General features: G+C 41.6%; 1 protein-coding gene across 1 annotated transcript in view; it reads right to left on the reverse strand.

The window, feature by feature from the left end:
- Positions 1 to 202: 202 nt before the first annotated feature.
- The window catches only part of Osbp (oxysterol binding protein), a 32,128-nt gene continuing 18,166 nt past the window's right edge, over positions 203 to 14,164 (reverse strand). The window contains exons 8-14 of the mRNA XM_059260349.1: positions 11,921 to 12,166; positions 11,562 to 11,682; positions 4,311 to 4,414; positions 3,319 to 3,414; positions 2,060 to 2,241; positions 578 to 798; positions 203 to 494 (exon numbers count right to left, since the gene is read on the reverse strand). Coding sequence (XP_059116332.1) covers positions 352 to 494; positions 578 to 798; positions 2,060 to 2,241; positions 3,319 to 3,414; positions 4,311 to 4,414; positions 11,562 to 11,682; positions 11,921 to 12,166 — 1,113 coding nt within the window. The 3' untranslated portion in view covers positions 203 to 351. The remainder of the gene's footprint in view (positions 495 to 577; positions 799 to 2,059; positions 2,242 to 3,318; positions 3,415 to 4,310; positions 4,415 to 11,561; positions 11,683 to 11,920; positions 12,167 to 14,164) is intronic.

The following is a 14,164-nucleotide window of genomic DNA, read 5'->3' on the forward strand; positions in this document are numbered from 1 at the left end:
GCAGGACACTACAAGGGGAGGGTGAATGACATCATCTTATATGGGGGCAGAGGGAGAAGACCACAAACACTTACTTGCCTTTGCAGATGTAGAATAACACTAACTTTCAGCCACTAATCCGCTCCCTTACAAACATGGGTATCTACTACGTCGATTTCAGCGTCAATCAGCTAAGGCAACCAGCCAATCACCACCACGGGTGTCTGCTTCTGGTGATTGATTTGGAAAAAGTGATTGGTTAAGACAGACAAATTTGAGGAAAGCACTTGGTAAGAGTCCCAACTGCCAGCCTTCTCGCACATCCTCTGCCGTCTTCTCCGATCAACCCTCTTCCTTTGAGTTACAACCACTTCAGAAAATGTCTGGGCAAGAGCCCCAGTCCTGCTTTTCCTTACATTCCCAATATTCACCCCTATAAACATGGGTTAGCTCCTTGGTGACAGGGTCCTTCTTCCGCTCAAACCACAGTGCCTTATAGGGGTCATATGGTGTGCCTAAAAAGGAAGCAATGAAAAGCAAGATTAGAGCTGGCACTCGCCATGCACTAAGAAATGAGAACAGTGGACAGGTTTGTTACCATCTTCCGTGGCTTTCATAGCTTCTGCTTCTCTCTTTTTCCTGGAAAGTCTCTGTTTCTCCTCTAGGCGCTGCTTCTCAGCATTTGCTTCATCCCAGCGCCCATTTTCCATCAGTCTCTGGTCAGGCCGAAGCCGGCTGTCTGTGGGTGCAGTGCCACCTTCCCAGGCATTGAGAGTGAGGGCGAGCTCTGAGAAGTAGTACATGTTTTCTGCATTCTTCCTAAGAACAAACAAGACAAAGAAAAGGCAGCTCTACAGCCTCGATCCAACCCAAGGAGCAACAGCTTGGAACACTGCCCTACATCTAAGTGTCCCACAAGTGGAAAAACTCCAAAGCCAACTCCAGGTAATCCCAAATAAGAGAGCCAAACTGTACCACTCCCACCCTTGCCCAGTATCACTTCATCTAATAGCTATTGCAGCATCTCCACTCGGAATTATCTACACTTATCAGGAAGAATAAAATCTTCAAAATTGCTTCCTTCCTATTTCCTTAGCTTCCTTTAGATTTAGACCTCTTTCTGGAGTGATCTGGCTATTTCTGTAGACATAATACATAAGGTGATGACAGGAGAACAACGGCCTGCACTTGTCATCTCAGGGGTCTGTAGGGAAACTGATAGCAAGTGGAAAGCACCTTCCTCTTTCTGGCTGCTTTTGAAAAGTTCTGCTTTGAATTGCAGTGAGTATGCAGGACATGGTGGTGAATGCCTGTAACCCAGCTTGGGAGGTACAAGTAGAAGGATCAGATCAAGACTTCAAAGAGAGTACAGTGAGACCAGCCTGGACTACATGAGACCCTACCTTAAAAACAGAACACTTATTACAAATTACAAAGAGATTCTCTTGAGTCACGATTCAGTGGACTTCAGAAAGGAGAACTACAATATGTTTGGTGAAGCAGTGTCTTGGAACAAAGCATGCTTCAACTCCAATCACGTGTACAATTTCTGGTAATCTCTGCTGTGGGATGTTCTGTATGGCAAATGTGTTGCTGATTAGTCAATAAATAAAACACTGATTGGCCATTGGCTAGGCAGGAAGTGTAGGCGGGACAAGGAGGAGAATAAAGCTGGGAAGTGGAAGGCTGAGTCAGGGAGACACTGCCAGCTGCCATGATGACAAACAGCATGTGAAGATGCCAGTAAGCCACGAGCCATGTGGCAAGGTATAGGTTAATAGAAATGGGTTAATTCATGATAGAAGAAGTAGATAGCAAGAAGCCTGCCACGGCCATACAGTTTGTAACCAATATAAGTCTCTGTGTTTACTTGGTTGGGTCTGAGGCTGTGGGACTGGCAGGTGATAGAGATTTGTCCTGACTGTGGGCCAGGCAGGAAAACTCTAGCTACAAATCTCCACACAGGTTTTCCTCTCCCTGGACAGTCCCACAGATAACCACAAAGAAAGCAGGCAGGACACTTTCATACTGCCCCAGAGTTAACGGCAAAGCCCCCAGGAGGCTTGCATGTGATACTCACGGTAAAGGATTCCTCTTCCACAGCATGACCCTACTTTCTTCTGCTTCATGGCCTCTCTGCCGAGCATCACCCCCATTTTCCCCAGAGGCTGGTTGAACTTTGAAACAATCCATTTTCTCATCCCATGTCCCCAGGAGGGCAAAGTGAACTTTTCCTGATGGGTCTGTCACTTCCCCTGTCACCTATAAGGATGGAGAGCACAGCCTTGGAGCAGAGCGACCACTGTGGGATGGTCTAACTTAGAAAAAGTCCTAGGTTAAGTCCTGGCTAAATCCAGTTAAACATTATGGAGTTAGCCAAGTTTTTACTGATTTTTAAATACTACTTGAAACATAGCCATGAATTGATAGCTTTATGAGCAAAGCTTCTTATTGAAGAGGAATTTCTGATGCAAGGATGTAAGAAAGAAAAGTACCTGACTGACACTTAAAACTGCTCTAGAAATTACACAGATCCACAAACACATTTGAATTCCCAACTAGTCTTCATTTTTTCCCCCCAATTTTCCAAACAGTTTCTTTGTGTAACCCTGGCTATCCTGAAACTCACTATGTAGACCAGGCTGCCTCAAAGTTAGAGATCCGCCTGCCTCTGCCTCCCAAGTGCTGGGATTAAAGGCGTGAACCACCATCCTAGCTAGTCTTCATTCCTACATGAAAATCTAAACCTGTGGCATGATTCCCCTGTGGTAGTAACAGACATCTCTCCTTTGCATGTCACAGTGGTTCTATTGTCTGCACCTTTTTCATGTCCTCCAGGTTCCCACACTCTATGACTGTGTTGTCTGGTTTTGCTTGTCTTTATTTTTAAAATAAATGTATTTATTTTTATTTAGGGGTGTGTGTGTGTGTGTGTGTGTGTGTGTGTGTGTGTGTGTGTGTGTGTGTAAGCATTTGGAGATCCAAAGGTGTCAGATCCCCTGGAGCTGTTTGCAAGCATTTGTGAACTACTTGATATGGGTGCTGGGAATTCAACTCAGGTCCTCTGGAAAAACAGTAAGTGCTCTTAACCACTAGTATCTCTCTCTCCAGCCCCTGAACTTGTCTTTCATCATCATTGTTCAGGAGAAGAAAGTGGTTCAGCAGTACATTTGGTCCCTTTCCTGGTTTTCTTCTTTACATCTTTTTTAACGCCTACTTTTCCGACCTCCATATTTAGGATACACGTCTTTCTACCTACCTACCTCTCTATACATGCACACACACCAGCCCTTCTAAGGGATATTAAATGAAAAATATTTACATTTCAACCTCTCTTACCTTTCTTGCTATATCCCGAGAGAAGTAGCTATAAGGAACAAATTTAAGATTACACTTGTCTCCTGTCTTGTGATTTATGATGTCAATCTCACCAGACTATAAAGTGAAAAGAATCATGAGTTAGTTTTATGAAGACTCACATAAATTTTACATGTGAGTGCTCCCTTGTTTAAAGAACAAGTCCTAGCCAGACCTGGGCACTGTGGAACCCTTCTGTAACAATTGTATTTCAGGTTGGAATTAAGGTCAAACTGTTTTTTTTTTTTAATGTGCGTCATATGTTGGTGACATAACTTGACCTTCAGTACACATGTAATAATCTCCCCTTCTGAACAAGCCCCTAGGAGCCTTCTAGAATTCCTTTGCTTAACACAAATTACAGTTTCAAAGTTCTACAGATCTTCCTACAGACTTCATTTGTTTTATTTTTCTCTCCTTTCTATCTTTCAAAGATTCAGTTTAATTCTACATGTACCATGAAGCCCTTCTTAAGAAGACAGTATTATCTCTTTTCTGGCCATAGTTAAACCAGTCTTACCCCAAAGTTAACACTTAACTAGATAGTCTCGTAGCATATCTCCTGTACTAGGCAATTTCATACTTTTCAACCTACATGTCCTATTTCTTCAATGACACAATAATCCTCGGAGGGCCTTCTCTGACTTTGTAACACTAGTACCTAGGACACTGCTTGGCAATAAACATTTCATGAATAACAAAAGCATTAAGGGCTGGGGCTATGTGACTATGTCTTATATCCCTTTATATTGCCCAACAGAGTCTTAATAGTCACTGATGGAACTTATAATTTGGTCATTCATAAATAATAATTTATAGATAGAATTTTATGGAGGTAGGACTACTGCCTGAGAGAAAATCTTTAGGAGATCCAGTAAAAACAGTCTGGGACCAGTTACTGGGTCCTAAATACTACAAAGATTACCTGAAGAGGTGCTCTGAAGTTCAGAGGCACTTTGGGTACTTTTGCTTACCTGATCTATCCACAACTTGCCCACAATAATGTTGTGTACTGTTGTGGTCACTTTTTTCCAAGTGTAATGGTGCCCAGTTGCATGGAAAATGCAATGGATGGTACCTAGAAGCAAAAGTGTATAGCCAAGTATCAGAAAAACAGCATTATGCACACTAGAAATAAGATTGATTTCCTTTTAACATTTCTTGCTTTAAAAAGAAAATAGCAAATGGAAAAAAAATAAAAGCATAACTTTCTTAACTGTTGTATTGGTTTACTTTTATTTACTTGACTTTAAGCACAGGAATAAAATATGATTAGGTGATATCAGATAACGACAACTGATGCATCTTAGCTAGGGAGTTGTATTTTATAATACCAATTTCAAAATTTACAGAAACAAGACAAATGTGCCCCATCATGAAAACAAAACAAAACAAAACAAAAAACCCACTGCATTGTGAAAGGAACATGTATTGGCAGTCAAGATTAGTAATCAGCTGGGTGACCTTAGCAAACTACTTATTTATGGGTCTTAATACCAAGAGCAGAGAATACAGAGAAGAAAGCTTCAAACCCGGAACTGGGCTCAGTCCGGGCCGTCACTCACTAGATGTGCAATCCTGTGTTTCATAATAATTTGTCTAGGGTTGCTATGGTTACTGAAGAGACTCTTTTGACTGCTGTAACTTCTCAAGAGAAATTCTCTTAGGTGGGTTTAATACTTTATGCTGCTGGGGTAACTCAGAGGGTCACTGACAGTTAATGTTAATGAAATATTTCAGGATGAGAGCAAGACAGGCTAGAAAGATCAACTGTGTGGTTGCTGAGTTTGGGCTTTGAATCACCTATTATCATCATACCTACTAACCTTCAAGAAGGGAAGACAGATATTGAATTAAATCTGATAGGATTCAATTAATTAAGCTCACATAATGAAACCTCAATAAAACCTCTGGAGTCCAAAATTGAAGAATAACATGTCCTGATTCCTTTGGGGGTGGTCATGGAAGTGCTGTATGCAGAACCCTCCTTGCTTCTGCTTCAAAATCTCTTCATTCAACTAGCCTTGATTTGTACACTGAATGACAACACTGTATACAAACCACTTTCCCGAGTTCCACAAGTCATTCCAGTAAGTTTTCAAAACTAATGAAGCTGGAGAGATGGTTCAGTGGTTAAGGGTACTTTTTGCCCTTGCAGAGAACCCAGTTTGGTTCCCAAAAGCCACAGTGACTTACAACCATCCATAACTCTAATTCTAGAGGATCTGTCTGACATTTTCTCCTGATCTCTGAGGGCACCAGGCACACACGGCACACATACATAAAATAAAATTTAAAAAAAAATCTAGAATTTTTTTTTTCAATTTTCAAACCCGAGGGAACTTGGGTATCCTTTGAATTTATAGCTTGTTGATTCAAAGTATGGGAAGCTTAGCACCCCAAAATTTGTGGCTTATAAGAAGCAAGGAAAATCTTGTTGGGGACTGTGCCCTTAACATATGGAGTCTATAAATACTGTGGGTAGTTAGTGTCAGGATTGTATTTATAATGAATATTTTAACTTCCTTTGGCCAGTTTTATCATCTATAAACTTGGGAAACCACATCCTGGTCAGCAGTCAATATTTGCTTATTTGCTCATTAAGGTGCTTGTAACGTAACAGGTACTCAGTAGGTATAGCTTCCCAAATGAATACAAAATTAAAATCCACAGTAGGAGCAGAGGTATCTGAGAACTCAAATGTGTGTGTGTGTGTGTGTGTGTGTATGTGTATGTGTGTGTGTGTGTATGTGTATGTGTATGTGTATGTGTGTGTAGTTCAGAGCACTTGCTGTTCTTACAAAAGACCTGAGTTCTATCCCCAGCACTCATGTCAGGTTCTAACAATTGCCTGTATCTTCAGCTCCAGGGGACCCAATGCCTTCTTCTGGTCCAGAGGCATCTGAACACTCTAGGCATACACACACACACACACACACACACACACACACACACACACACAATGAAAAGATAGTTTCTAAAGAAAAAAGAATTCACATTGAATTATAAGGGAATTCAATCAGCTAAAACAATTTTGAAAATAAACAAAGCTGTAAGATTCATACTTTCAGATTTCAGGCTTATTACAAAACCATACTAACCCAAACAATGTAGTACTAGCATAAAGACAACAAGTTATGGGACAGATCAAAAAGCCCAGAAATAAGACCTTACATATACTCTTAAATGATTTCTGACAAGGGTGCCAAAATCATTAAATAGGAAAAGAACAGTCTTTTATTTACATGCAAAATGAAGCTGAACCTTTTTTTTTTGTTGTTGTTTTTTTTCCTTTTTTTAAAAAATGTGCATTGGTGTTTTGCCTTCATGAGGGTGTTGGGTATCCTGGAACTAGAGTTACAGACAGCTATGAGATGCAATGTGGGTGCTGGGAATTGAACCCGGATCCTCTGAAAAAGCAGCCAGTGCTCTTAACTGTTGAGTCGTCTCTCCAGTCTCATTTTTTTAAATAAGGACCTTTTCCTAATAGTATACACAAACATTAATCCCAAATGTCAAATGTTACACCTCAAACTATATAAAACTCAAAAGAAGTCAGTCAGTGGTAGTGCACACCTTTAATCCCAGCACTCCAGAGGCAGAGGCAGGTGAATCTCTGAGTTCAAGGCCAGCCTGATCTACAGAACGAGTTCCAAGATTGCCAGGGCTACACAGTCTTTTGGTGGTGGTGGTGGTGGTGGGCACTCAAAAGAATCGAAGGCAAAAGTTTCAAGACATTAGTAATGACTTTTTTTCTTGTTTGGCTTTTCGAGACAGGGTTTCTCTGTGTAGCCCTTGCTCTTTTAGAACTCGCTTTGTAGACCTAGCTGGCCTGGTATTCAGATATCCTCCTGCCTCTGCCTCCCTAGTGCTGGTACTAAAGACATGCGACACCATCACCAGCAGTAATGACTTTTAGGAAATGACACCAAAAGTATAAACAACAATAAAAACAAACAAAAACATGGACAAAATGGTCTTTTTGAAAATTAAAAAATTTGTACATCAAAGGGCAATACAATGGAGTAAAAAGGCAACTCACAGAACAGAAGAAAGCATTTGTAAATCCTATTTTTGTTTTTTGATATAGGGCTTCTCTGTGTAGACCTGGGACTCACTCTGTAGACCAGGTTGGCCTCGAACTCAGAAATCCAACTGCCTTTACCTCCCAAGTGCTGGGATTAAAGGCATGTGCCACCACTGCCTGGCTTGCAAATCCTTTTTTTTTAATTGATAAGGGAAAGATATCCAGACCACATATAAAACTCCTAAAACTCAACAAAATTCAATTTAAAATCTAGCAAAGGGGATGAGGTATGATGGCACATAATTTTAACCCCAGCACCTAGAAGACAGAGGGCAGGTAGGTCTCTGAGTTCCATTCCAATACATAGTGAGACTGTCTCAAAAAAACAAAGTAACAAAAATTGTCAAAAAGCCCAGGATGGTGGTGCACACCTTTGACTCAGCACTCCAGAAGCAGTGCATCTCAGTAAGGTCGAGGCCAGTCTGGCTGACATTTTGAGATCCAGACAGCCAGAGCTACAAAATCTCAAAACAACAAAAATCCTAAAAACAACTGGCAAATGATTTACATAGACTGCTCTAAAGTAAATACACAAATCATTAAAAAGCACATGAAAATATACTCCACACCACTATTAAACCAAAAGCACATGAGATATACTTCACAATAATCAGTGTAGATACTATTGAGGAATGAATGAATGAATGAACAACAAGGACATGGGATAACTACAGCCTTGGCACACTGTTTGGAAGGATATAAAATGGTAGAGTCACACTGTGGAAAACAGAGTGGAATTTCTCAAAACATTAAAAAGAGAATTACCATGTGATCCAGCAATTCTACTACTGGTATATACTCAAAAGAATAGGAAGTAAGGATGTGGTGATATTGCATTCCCCAATATATTGTGCACCCTAATAAACTTATCTGGGGTCAGAGAACAGAACAGCCACTAGACAGACACAGAGGCCAGAAAATGGTGGCACACACACCTTTAATCCTATCACTGGATGGATCTCTGAGTTCAAAGCTACACTGGAAACAGCCAGGCATGGTGACACACACCTTTCTTTCTTTCTTCTTTCTTTCTTTCAAGTTTTTCAATTCATTTATTAGCAGATTACTTAGAACTGAAGGTGAGATGAGAAGTAAATTATTTAAAAAAAAAAAATTCCCAAACAAGAAAATGATAAAGCTTAGAAAACTTAAGAGATATGGGAGTCCAGTGGCCTAGATATGTGTGTGGCTGGATGTCCTCTGATCAACTGTCTTTCTTTCCTTTCTTCCTCCCTCCCGCCCTCCCTCCCTCCCTCCCTCCCTTCCTTCCTTTCTTTCTTTTTCCCCCAAGACAAAGTTTCTCTGTGTAACAGTCCTGGCTGTCTTGGAACTCGCTTTGTAGGCCAGGCTGGCCTTGAACTCACAGAGATCCACCTGTCTCTGCCTCCCGAGTGCTGGGATTAAAGGCGTGTGCCACCATGCCTGGCTTCAACTGTCTTCTGATGTCCCACCAACACAGCACAGATGGATGCTGGCAGCTGAATTTGTGTTTGGTTACATGTTGGTAAAGGTTGTGGCCAAGAGGTGCCAAGAGAAGCTTCAGGAGGCAAAGAAGGCAGGCCGTTCCTGCCTGGCCACACATGCATGAGAGAGCCCTTTCTGATGGCTCGGCCAGTGAAGTGCCCACCACACACGCATGGGGACCTTGAATTAGATCCCCAGAATCCATTTGAAAGGTTAGGTACAGCAGGGTAAGTCTGTAATCCCTGCTCTTGGGAGGCAGACAGGTGAATTCTTAGGGTTCACTGGCCAACCAGCCTAACCCACTTTCCTCCAGGCCAATGAGACCCGGTCTCAAAAAAACAAGAAACAAGGTTGACAGCTCATGAGGAATGACATCTGAGGTTGACATTCAACCTCCATACATGTACCTATACCCACCCACATGTGTATACATTCCACCTTCCCAGCTACTAGGAAAATAGAATTTCACCCCAAACTGGACATTGTATTATTCATATTTGATCAGTAAAATGAGAAGCTTGGTGTAATGTCCATGGACACACACCTTTAATTCCAGGAAGTGATGGCAGGAAGCAGAAAGGTACATAAGGCAAGGCGTGAGGAACAGGAACTATTTAGGCTTTTAAGCTTTGAGGCTTTTTAGCAGCAATTCAGCTGAGATCCATTCAGGTGAGGACTCAGAGGCTTTCAGTTTAAGGAAACAAGGTCGGCTGAGAAGTTGGCAAGGTGAGGTTAGCTGTGGCTTGTTCTGCTTCTCTCATCTTTCAGAATTTACCCCAATATCTGCCACTGGGTTTGTTTTTATTAATAAGACCTTTTAAGATTCGTGCTACTCAAAGATTCTAAGAGATATTTACATTCAACTTCACAGAAGAATATATATGCAATAGTTGAAACACAGAAGCAACCTGTAACCATCAACAAGTGGACAGATTAAAAGAAAACCCCAGTGTGTGTGCATTTACAATGTAATAGGAGTAGTCAGCTTAAAAAATAGAAATCCTAACATTGAACACAGAAGAAAAAGACCCCGAGATGAAATAACCCAGTCACAAGAAGACAATTACTTTTAAGTCACAGATCTGTCAAAATTACACAGACGAAAAGTAGAGCAGTGGTTTTCTGAGTCTGAGCAAGGAGCAAGTGAGCAGTTACTATTTACTGGGTGGAGAGCTTCAGCAGACAAAATGAAGTATCTTGGAGTCAGATGGTTAATAGTGTTCATATGCCATTAGAGATGTAGGCCAAGAGACAGTAGGAGAATATATTCAAGATGTGGAGAAGACTATCAAAGGAAGAATTCTACATCCAGTAAAACTGTCAGAGTCATTCTTAGGTCAACAAAATTGAAATGGTCTTCTATAAGAAACTCTGAAAGGACACACTAGTCAATAACTTTAATCCACATTAAGAAACTAAAGAGATCAGTAAAGCCAGCTATGTATTAAAGATAGTATGTAACTTTTTTCTTATAAAATTTATAAAATATATATATATAAGTAAACAATATAAAGTTATGTGATGAGATTATAAACTATAAAAGTACAATTTTCAGAGGCTGGAAAAATGGCTCTGTGGTTAAATGCTCTTCCAGAGGACCCAAGGTTGACTGCCAGCACAAACATCTGGTGGCACACAACTGTCTATAACACCAGCTCCAGGGGATCTGACGCCTTTGGCTTCTGTGGGAACTGCACTGAACACACATATACACCCTCACATGCAAACACACATACACATACACACACACAGGCACACACACATTAAAAATAGTAAAAATAAATCTTAACAGGGTTTCTCTGTGTAATAGCCCTGGCTGTCCTGGAACTCGATTTGTAGACTAAGCTGGCCTCAAACTTACAGAGATACACCTGCCTCTGCCTCTCTTGTGCTAGGATTAAAGGTATGCGCCACCATGCCCAGCAAAAATAAATCTTAGAAGTTTCACACACACACACACACACACACACACACACACACACACACACACATACACTGCCAAGCTCTGGTGTGCTTCCAACTCTCTAAGTCAGGGTTCCTACTCCCAGACTTCATCTTTTGATCCTGACACAAAAATAGCTTGTAATCCAATAAAATAAAGTTTCATCTTACCCAGGATTCAGTCATTACATAAATGACACCTAATCCATCAAGCAGAGGAGAAAGGACCATAGGAGAGAGACTAGCCAAGAAACCTGATCTCATAATCCTAAATGTTCTATGTACAGATGCAACTAGAGTAATGGGGAAATACCATTAAAAGAATTTATGAGGGCTGGAGAGATGGCTCAGAGGTTAAGAGCACTGACTGCTCTTCCAGAGGTCCTGAGTTCAGTTCCCAGCACCCACATGATGGCTCACAACCATCTGTAATGAGATCTGGTGCCCTCTTCTGGCCTGCAGTCATACATGCTGTAATAAATAAATAAATCTTAAAAAAAAATTTTGTGAATGCTAGAACCCACAGTCTAAAGTAGTTCTTAGAGACAAAAAGTAAATACACCAAAGAGACAAAGAATTTTATGGCAGAATGGTATAAAGGTAAAGAGGACCTGGCCTCCTTACTCATTTGATAGTTGGGAAGTTAAATGATTGAGGTTGGTGCCTGAAACAGTGGCCTCCTCCATCATGCCAGAACACCTTTCACTGGAACAAACATGGCGGGCGGCCTTACCGAGGGGCATAATGGAGAGGTATTTGCCTCGAAACTTGCTGGTGATTTTGATTTCCTGACGCAATGTCCAGCCATTTTTGGATTCAGCATGGTGCGCAGCAGCAGGGGGATGATGACTCACCTGGATGAAATCAGGTTTGAATTAAGAGAGAAGACTGGAGAAGAGAAAGACAGGCCTATTAATTGGTGATAAACACCCAAGAGTCTCCCTTGATATTTTTACATCTACAACAACGGTGAACAACAGGCCTGGTGTGTTGAACCCTAATGAAAAAGAAGACAGACAGAGCTGACTGAGACTGGCTTCTCAAAACTACCCAGTCATTAGAAAGGAAAAGTGTTAGGTCTGAGCTCTTTACCTGCTCACAGAGAGATCGATACCCATTCTCCTCCAGTCGGTCCAGTTCGAAGGTCTCCCCAAGGAGAGGGTTGAATGGCTTGCTGGTTCGGAAGACAGTAGTGGAATAGGAGGAAACAGTGAAGGCTGCAACATAGCAGAGCTGTTCTAGAGAGTTCTCACATTTTGCAGCTCTGTCTAATAGCTCATGGTATTCCAGATCTTCAGTAAGGCGCTGAAGCATGGACAAGGGCTCATTAAAGTTTACCTGTAAGGAAGAGAACAGATCTAAAGCTTTTCCAGACATTGACAGGAGAGAGCTGGAGAAAGATGCTGAGATGCTGAGGAGATAAAGCAACAGGAAGAGAAAAGAAGTTGTAGCTCTCGGATTAGACTTCAGATAACCCACTCTCCCTTGTTAGCGTCTATGTCAGTGAGTGACAGGAATCACTGCTTTCTGTCATTTCAGTAACTATAAGCTCTCTGAGATGGAAATCATGCCTCTTCTCTGCAGCACTGCAGACCCAACAACAGCCAGAAGTGACTGACCATAGGAGACCTCATCAGACAGGAACTGAGTGAATCAATTACTAAAGGAATAAAAAATTTCAGAAGTGTACCTAGAGAGGAGTTAGATAGTGAACATTTTGTGGGGAGAAACCAAGAGGTGATAAATTATAAATACAGACTACTGAAATGATTGCATTGCCAAAGTCAGCTTCTGCCCTGGACTAGTTGCTTGCTGAGTCTTGGTCAGGAGCTGACTTCTGAGGCTGGACAGTATTGCCAGACATGGACTGCTGCTGCTGGGCCTGAGAGGAAATGGCATGCTCTCACTTTTCAAATTATACAGCCAACTTACAGCACCCAATCACTAGATGATGCAAGTATGTGGAGAGGGATGCAGGGAGTGTGGAAGCATTTCTGCTAGGGGAAATGTGTACCCATCCATTCCACAAATATTATCTGAGTGCTATGTGTGCCAGAGCCCATGCTTCCCACTTGGTGGAGAAGTGAACAGCAGATACTGCTCACACTGCGCCTCCCTTCAGAAAATACGTTAATTTCTAAGGTAACTTTGAAATTTTAAATAATTTTGATAATTTAAAATTTGTTCTAAGGCCAGGCATGGTGGCACATGCCTTTACCTAGTACTCAGAGAGGCAGAAGCAGGTGGATCTCTCTGAGTCCCAAGCCAGCCTGCTCTACATAATGAGTTCCAGAACAGCCAGAGCTACATAATAGAGACCCATGTATCAAAACAAACAAACAAACAAGTACAATTTGCTCTAGGGGCTGGGCTCAGTGGGTAGGAGCTCTTACTCTGCAAACATGAGGACCTGAATTTGAATGCCTACTACCTGTATTTAAAAAAAAAAAAAAAAAAAAAAGCCAGGCATGGCTGCATGGGCTTGTAACCCCAGCACTGGGGGGAGTGGTGGAAGGGCACAAGTAGAGACTGGCACCTCCCAAGAGCTCAGTGGCCGTTCAGCCTAGCTGAAATGGGGAGCTTCAAGACTTGTGAGAGACCATCTCAAGAGAATATATGACAGAGTGCCTCCCTTGCACCCCCCACACAAAAACATAAATAATTTAAAGAGAGAGAGAAGGGGATAGAGAGATGGCTCAGTGGTTAACAGCACTTGCTGCTCCTCCAGAGGACTTGAGTTCTATTAGCAGCATCCGTATCAGTTAGCTCACAACCACCTGTAACTCCCGCTCCAGGGAATCAGATGACCCTGTCCTCCAGCCACTTGAACTCACATGCACATATCTACACTCATATGTGTAATTAAAAATAAAATAAATCTTAGAAAGAGAGAGAATCAATTTTGCTCTAAAAGGAAGTTGGGTTCCCAAGCAAGCCTATAACATTTACTTAGTAATAAAGTTACATGAGTGTGGATATTACAGGCATGAGTTCTAGTACAGACAAAGGAAGAGGAACAATGTTCTTTCTCTTGAAGACTACTTAAGCACTGTTTCAGTGAACAAAGAACACTTTTCTTTCTTATTCCACCTTTCTATCTCTGATCCCCTCCTGTAATACTCTTGCCTCAGCCTCCAAAGAAGCCTACACTACAGAAAATCCTTGAAAGTGGTACAGTGACCAACTGGTAACAGTTAAGGCCTGAATCCTTACTGCAGCAGAATCTCTTAGTGGCAACACTTCAGGAAGAATGAAGAAAAATTTTCACACATTCAGAGCAAAATCACGACAAATTGTGTCCTACTGGTGCTAATAGACAGAACAGAACCTGGACCG

This window comes from Peromyscus eremicus, chromosome 1, assembly GCF_949786415.1.
Source record: "Peromyscus eremicus chromosome 1, PerEre_H2_v1, whole genome shotgun sequence".
Taxonomy (NCBI): domain Eukaryota; kingdom Metazoa; phylum Chordata; class Mammalia; order Rodentia; family Cricetidae; genus Peromyscus; species Peromyscus eremicus.